This window comes from Coturnix japonica, chromosome 9 (genome assembly GCF_054131305.1).
Source record: "Coturnix japonica strain WE chromosome 9, WE-NBRP24, whole genome shotgun sequence".
Classification (NCBI taxonomy): domain Eukaryota; kingdom Metazoa; phylum Chordata; class Aves; order Galliformes; family Phasianidae; genus Coturnix; species Coturnix japonica.
This window is the reverse complement of record NC_140671.1, coordinates 11,518,905-11,526,330: the sequence shown is the minus strand read 5'-3', so window position 1 is coordinate 11,526,330 and position 7,426 is coordinate 11,518,905. Positions and strand designations below refer to the sequence as shown.

Here is a 7,426-nt window from a genome sequence, read left to right as displayed (position 1 = left end):
TTAGGATGGGGCCGGGGGGTTGGGGAACACAAGCAGTGCCCTTCAGGCATGAAGCAGGGCTGCTGGCTGCTCATGGCAGTGCTCCATACTCGGGACAACTGCTAGTGGCCTGTGCTAATAGGAACAAGGGAACAGGATGCCACAGCTGAGGAGAAGCCTGTTGGGCAGTGCTCAGGCACAGCACAGAACACACCAGATCGTCTGCTGCAGTTTCTCAGCAAGGCCTGCACAACAGACAAAACGCTCTCAAATGCTGCGGCACAGCACTTTCTCCTGCATCGAATCTCACAGAGTGCTTCTGTTCAAGACACCAAGCATTGCCATCCAGTGCTTCCAACACAATTCCTCCTCCCCAGCTGACAGCCACCTCTGACACCATGGCCTGGGATGCTCCCTGCAGAGACCCCTGTGTCAACCACATACACAGCAGTGCACACACTGAGTTGCCTGCAGAGTTCCACCACTGCCACGGTGCTCAGTGCAGCTGCTGCTGCCTCTACCAAGAGCCCAGATTTGAATTCCTACAGTGCAACAGTGCTGCCAGCACCAGGAGGCAAATGGCAGGTGCCAAAGCCAGGCAGCCCAGCAATTGGGTTTACAAACCACAGTTTCAACACTTTTCCAGGGTAGGATGGGACCTTCAGTCCATTTGCCCAGCAGGATTCTCTCTCTTGCAGGTGATGCTGATGAAGCCCCAGGAGCCCCAGGCTACATGTGGCCAGAACTAAGAGCTCAGTCCATCTGCAGGTGTCAGCAGCGTGAGCTACTTCTTACTGGTTGGGGTGCAAGGCCAAGAAGGCGTGGAGGGCTGCAGGCCAGCCAGGAGATGTCACAGCACGGATGGCATCACCCGGAGCCTGTGTGCTGTCACAGTGCGCTGCCATGACGATGCCGGGCCCTCCCCAAGGACAGCCGGCCACTGGCTCCAGGAGCCTCATTTGTGAGCTGTGCTGCCCACAGCCGCTCGCCGTGCCCTGTGCCTGAGAGCAGCCCCAGCAGCAGACCAGCTCAGCCTCATCGTACTTGTCCTCCAAGGCTCAGAGAGGTGAGGGAGAGCTCCTGCACACTTCAGGCTGCAGAGCCCAGCTGCAGGATGCTGGCTTGGCTCCGGTGTGCGTGAGAGGCATGTAGCACGAGACTGGCAGGACTGGCAGTGAGCAGGAGGAATTGCTGCCGGCCCTTCCAGCTCAGGAACTCCCGTCAGTAACTGCTCTGCTCTTGCCTTTAGGTTTGGAGGTACATGCCTACCAGTATGGACGGAGCCTGGGTGGGGACCTGGAGACCCCATCGCCCACGTGGCCTCATCTCGGCCCAGTTCCCCAGCCCCGGGCCCAAATACTCCATCCCGGGGACAACAGGTACAGCGACCATCCCCAGGGCGTGAGGCACATTGGGGACATCACAGGGCAGAGCAGCTCCCCAGCCTTGCCCCGTTCTGGCAGAGCCTCCTGGCTCTCTGGCACAGCCGCAAGCCAGGCCTGGCCGAGGAAGGCCAATGCTGCTGGCGCTGCTCCTCGTGACCCAAGGACAAAGGGGCCAAAGGAGCTCAAAACATGCAGCTGCACAGGGGTGTGCTCTCTTCTGCTTTTCCTCCTAGGTTACGTGGGCCACAGCCCCACCAAAAACCGTGCCCCCGCGTACACCTTTAGAGGGACCAAACGGCCTGCGGCAGAGAGCTGTGGGCCAGGTCCCTGCTACTTTGTGGAGCCGGCCATCACCAGGAACGGCAAGTATGTGGTTCCAGGCACCCACCTCCAGGGACGACCCTCGACCAAGACCACCATCACCCCCGGACCGAGTGAGTACCATTGCTGCAGCACTTCTCCCAGACAACACAAGCACGCAGCGCGTTTGCCCAGGGTCTGCTCACACCCTGATGGAGCTGGAGGCCCTTTTTGAGACAGCATGAGCTGCTCTGAGCAGTGATAAACGCCCTCAGAGAAGGGCAGCTGCCCAGGACCATGGCCCCAGGGCACAAGGCCCGCATGTCTGAATAGTACAAGGAGCAGGGGGCTGACAGGAGGGACAGCAAGGCAGGACATAGTGGCGGGGCACAGAGAAGTGTCCCCGCATGCTGCCTGTGTCCCCCAGCAATTCTGCGGCTCTTCAGAGGACTCTTTCTGGCTGCAGAAGGAGACCAGCCCTTCACAGCTTTCTTCCTCTTCTCCTCCGCCCCAGGTGACTACCGCACCGAAGCAGCCAACAGGCACGTCTTCAAGTGCCCACCGGTGCAGTCCATGGCCTTCCGGCGGGAGCCCCTCCGGACAGACCGCCCTCCAGGTACGTGACCCTGGCAAAGGCAGACCCTTCAGCCTGAGCATCCTCCAGGGACGGGCTGCTGCTCGGCACCAGCAGAGGGCCTACTGCATGGCCTGCGCGGCATATGCGGCACTGAGCCACAAGCTTCCTTGCATGACTGACACCTCTCTGCCCGCAGAGGCTCCAGATGCTCAGGCTCGGAGCTGCTGGCACTGGCCCTGTGTCAGAGGAGAGGGAGGAACTGGCAGAGGGGCAAGATGTCCCTCCTGCTCCCACCAGCGGGCTGGGCAGGCTGCCCCTTGCTGCTGCTTCCATCTCCTCTATCCCCTCACGCACACACTCTCTGCTGCTCCTCCTGCAGGTCCTGGCACTTACACACTGCCCAGGCTGATGGGGCCCAACACAGCCTACACATCGGCCAGCCCCTGCTACTCCATGAGGGGAAGGAGCCAGCGTGGTCGCTTTGATGAGGACCTTGCCAAGGTGAGCTCTGCTGCTCCTCAGTTCCATGTTAGCGTCCAAAACCAGGCTCCTCTCCCTGTGCCACAGGAGCTTCCAGCCCTGCTGCAACTTTGCTTAATGCAGCCTTCCAGGGAAAGAGAGAGCCTTGAATGTGACCCCAGCCCCGTGTGGCCATGACTCTCTTGCAGACTCCAGGTCCTGCAGCGCTCCCCAGAGTGGCCGTGGATGTGTACAAGACCAGGGCACCTGCATACACCATGGCAGCCCGACCAAAACCTGGAGAGGGCAAAGCAGTGAAGCCCGGGCCGGCAGACTACAGCGTAGGCCGGGTAAGGCAGCTGCTCAGCTCTTCCCCTCTGCTTCACAAGCACAGCCTTCACGCCTCTCCCTCTTCCCATGAGGCTTCATCCTGCCAAATGGCTTTTGGCTGCAGGGACCAGCTTTTCTTCCCTCTGCTCCTTTTCCCTTCAATGGGTCGTGCTGGTCCTTCACAAGCTCTTCTGGGGACTGCAGCTCAGAAGGGATCCAAGCAGAACACCCCCAGCATAGGAGAGTTAGCTGTGAGGTCCCAGGTGCACACCCAGCCCTCTCCAAGACAAGAGGGGCCCGTAAGAGCACATGTGAGGCCAGCAGACCTCCCTGAGCCAGCTCTGCTCCAGCAGAGACTGTCTGGGATTGGGAGGGGTGTGGGACAGCAGGGAGCAAGGGCAGCAAAGAAGGGCCCTTGCTGATTTGCCTTTTCTTTCTGCTCTTCCAGGTGACGCTGATCAAGTCCCAGGCACCTGCCTCTACTTTTGGGATCCGGCATTCCCCCTACACAACCCCTCTCATTGTGGAATAAGACAGCAAAGTCTGGAAGGCCGTGGCTGCTTTCCTGGAACGGGAGGGGAGGAGAGGAGAGAGCAGCCAATTGCCGGTTTCCTTCTGATTCCATTTCCCTTCATCCAGTTGGGCTTTTGCCCATTATACTGTTAAGTGTTAGTGTTAGGAGTAAGTCATTAATAAATTAATTCAGTAACTTTATGTATACCTTCTTGTTACTCCTTTTTCCTCACCGCTACACACAGGAATGTCATATTATGCTACAAAGCATCATTTTGTAGAGAAAATGTCTTCTTTTGGGGATTAAAGCCAGTATTTTGGGGAGAAAATGCTATTTTTAGGGATGAAAAGCATTATTTTGAGAAGAAGATAACATTTTTGCAAGGATAAAGAGTGGCACTCAAGAGAGAACTTCTTATTTCTGGGATAAGTAGTGATAGTCGTGAAAATTTTATAAATTTTGATGGAAATTGATTTTTAGTATTGAAGTGTCCTTATTTCGTAGAGGAGAACAGGTATTCTGGAAAGAATGCATCATATTATGCTACAAAGCAACATGCAGTTTAGAAATTGTCTTCTTTTGAAGAGGAAAACCAGAATTTTGCGGAGAAAAATTCTATTATCATGGATGAAAATCAGTATTTTGCTGAGAAAATTATATTTTTGCAAGGATAAAGAGTGATACTCAAGAGAGAACTACTTATTTCTGGGATAAGAAGTGATATTCGTGTGAAAATTTTCTAAATTTTGACAGAAATTGAAATTTCGGGTGGAAATATACTTATTTTGTAGAGGAAAACAGGTATTCTGGAAATTGTTCCCACTTCTGTAACCACCCCCATAAGGCATTTGCCACCATCCATGAGTCAGTATAAAGATAAAGCGTTGGCCACCTCTCCCGTTCAGCAACATCTAAGGCCAGGTGGACAGCTTTCACCTCTGCAAACTGACTTGATTCTCCCTTACCTTCAGTGGCCTCTGCAACCTGTCGTGTGGGGCTCCACACAGCAGCTTTCCATTTGCGAAGCTTCCCTACAATACATGATCCATCAGTGAACAGGGCATATTTATTTTCATTTTCTGGTAGTACATTGTATGGTGGGGCCTCTTTAGCACATGACACCTCTTCTACTAGTGATGTTCCAAACTTTTTACCTTCAGGCCAGTCCATGATCACCTCTAGGATTCTTGGACAACTGAGGTTCCCCTTCTGCGCTCGTCGTATAATCAGCGCAATCCACTTGCTCCAGGTGACATCAGTAGCATGATGGGTGGAGGGAACCTCCTCTTTGAACATCCAGTTCAGCACTGGCAGTCGAGGTGCCAAAAGGAGCTGCGTTTCAGTACCGACTACTTCAGAAGCAACCTGAACCCCCTCATACATGGCTAAGATCTCCTTCTCAGTTGGAGTGTAGCACTCTTCAGACCCTTTATATGCTCAACTCCAGAATCCCAGGGGTCGGCCTCGGGTCTCTCCTGAGGCTCTTTGCCACAAACTCCAAGTGGGACCTTTCTCTCCAGCAGCAGTATAGAGGATGTTCTTTACATCCTGTCCTGTCTGTACTGGCCCCGAGGCCACGGCACGGGCTACATCTTGTTTAATCTGTTCAAAAGCCTGCTGCTGCTCAGGGCCTCATGTAAAATCATTCTTTTTCCACATCACCTGATAAAGGGGGCTTACAATGAGGCTGTAGTTTGGAACGTGCATCTTCCAAAAGCCCACTGCACCCAGGAAAGACTGTGTCTCTTTCTTGCTAGTGGGTGGAAACATGGCAGTGATTTTGTCGATCACATCTGTTGGGATGTGACGACGTCCATCCTGCCACTTTATACCTAAGAACTGAATTTCCTAGGCAGGCCCTTTTACTTTGCTTCACTTAATAGCAAAACCTGCTTGTAGAAGAATTTGGATTATTTGCTCTCCTTTTGTGAAAACTTCCTTTGCTGTATTGCCCCACACAACGTCATCAATGTACTGCAGGTGTTCAGGAGCACCACCGTGTTCCAGTACAGTTTGGACCAACCCATGGCAAATGGTTGGGCTGTGTTTCCACCCCTGGGGCAAACATTTCCAAGTATACTGAATGCCCCTCCAGGTGAAGGCAAACTGCATTCTGTGACCAAAGGAATAGAGAAGAAGGAGTTAGCAATGTCAATAGTGGTATACCATTTGGCTGCTTCTGACTCCAGCTTGTACTGGAGTTCTAACATGTCTGGCACTGTGCACCGGTGGCATAGTGGTAGAAATGCCGCGTTGCAACACTGGGCCCAGGTGTTTGAATCCCCCTGGGGCGCAAGTGGTAGAAGTGCCGCTCTGCTACACAGGAGGCTCGAATCCTAGGGGTTGGACTTGATGATCTCTAAGGTCCCTTCCAACCCGCACGAGACTATTACCTGTTACCTATTATCACTCAGTGGGGGGTGTGACCTCATTCAGTCCACGGTAGTCTACCGTCAGCCTCCATTCTCCACTGGCTTTACGCACTGGCCATGTGGGGCTGTTAAAAGGTGAGTGAGTTATGCTGATCACTCCCTGATTCTCCAGGTGGTGAATCAAATCATGAATGGGGAGCAAGGAATCCCTGTTGGTGTGGTACTGCTCTCTGTGCACTGTCTTTGTAGCAATTGGTACCTACTGCTCTTCTACTCATAGCAGCCCCACAACAGACGGGTCCTCTGACAGGCCAGGCAAAACAGACAGCTGCTTAATGTTGTCCATATCTACAGTAGCTATTCCAAAGGCCCATCAATACCCCTTCAGAACCTTGAAATGCCCCCTTCTGAGGTAATCAATACCAAGTATACACAGAGCCCTTGGGCCAGTCACAATAGAATTCTTTTGCCAGTCATTATCAGTGGGGCTTATTTCTGCCTCCAACACAGCCAATTCTTGAGAACCCCTGTCACTCCAAAAATATGAATTAATTCTGTCCCTGCATGGCTTGAGGGCATCAGAGTGCACTGTGCACCATATATATCCACCAGCGCCTTATATTTCTGTGGTTCTGATGTGCCAGGACATTGAATCCACACAGTCCAATAAACTCTATTATCCCTTTCCTTCCCCTGACTGAGGGCAGGGCCCCTCTAGACATTACCTGTGGTAAATGGAGCAGCTGTACTGGTGGTTGGTATGTCTAGTAGTTCTTTCACCTGTGCTCGTAGTGCAGAAGTAGGCTGATCATGCCACTTCCTCATGTCTTCTCTGTGGTCACATAGGTAACACCACATGGAAACACGCGGTGCAATCATACTGTTGTTCCTTGCTCAAGCTGGAAAGAGTGTGCATCTAATAGCTGAGACTTTTGATGATACAGGTAAGGAGTAGGACTGGAATACTTTGATCAGATCTTTCACAATGCACGGTCCAGACAATTTTTGCAGTGTGTTGAAGACAACTTTCTGATGCAGGTGGTGGAGGAACCGATGTGGGGTGGGGTGTTACTGGACCTTATCCTCACCAACAAGGAAGGACTTGTTAAGGAAGTAAAAGTTGGGGGCAGCTTGGGTTGTAGTGACCATGAGATGGTGGAGTTCAAGATCTTGAGTGGAAGAAGCAAAGCAGAAAGTAGGATTGCTGCCCTGGACTTAAAAAGATCCAACTTTGATCTCTTCCGGAACCTACTTGGAGCTATCCAATGGGCCAGGTTGTTAGAAGGTAAGGGGGCCTGTGAGAGCTGGTCAGCATTTATACGGCTCTTCTTCCAAGCTCAGGATCAGTGCATCAGTGTGACTAAGAAATTGGGAAAACATGGCAGGAGACCTGCATGGATGAGCAAGGAGCTCATGCGCAAGCTCCAAGGAAAGAAGGTCCATGAAATATGGAAAAAGGGTCTGACCACTTGGGAATAATATAAGAATGTAGTCAGGGCCTACAGGGACG

General features: G+C 52.5%; 1 protein-coding gene across 1 annotated transcript; it reads left to right on the top strand.

Moving 5' to 3' along the window:
• Positions 1-1,252: 1,252 nt before the first annotated feature.
• LOC107321474 (ciliary microtubule associated protein 1A-like) lies at positions 1,253-3,562 on the top strand. Its single transcript, XM_085509845.1, has 6 exons — positions 1,253-1,358; positions 1,598-1,798; positions 2,179-2,280; positions 2,621-2,742; positions 2,910-3,329; positions 3,479-3,562. Exons 1-6 carry the CDS (start codon positions 1,253-1,255, stop codon positions 3,560-3,562), a joined length of 1,035 nt encoding a protein of 344 aa, XP_085365971.1.
• The last annotated feature ends 3,864 nt before the right edge of the window (positions 3,563-7,426 follow it).

Coding starts and splice junctions, on each gene's coding strand:
- LOC107321474 (XM_085509845.1), top strand. CDS start 1,253: ATGGACGGAGCCTGGGTGGGGACCTGGAGACCCCATCGCCCACGTGGC. Junction 2,743..2,909: donor TTGATGAGGACCTTGCCAAG/GTGAGCTCTGCT, acceptor ACTCTCTTGCAG/ACTCCAGGTCCTGCAGCGCT. Junction 3,330..3,478: donor CTCCAAGACAAGAGGGGCCC/GTAAGAGCACAT, acceptor CTGCTCTTCCAG/GTGACGCTGATCAAGTCCCA.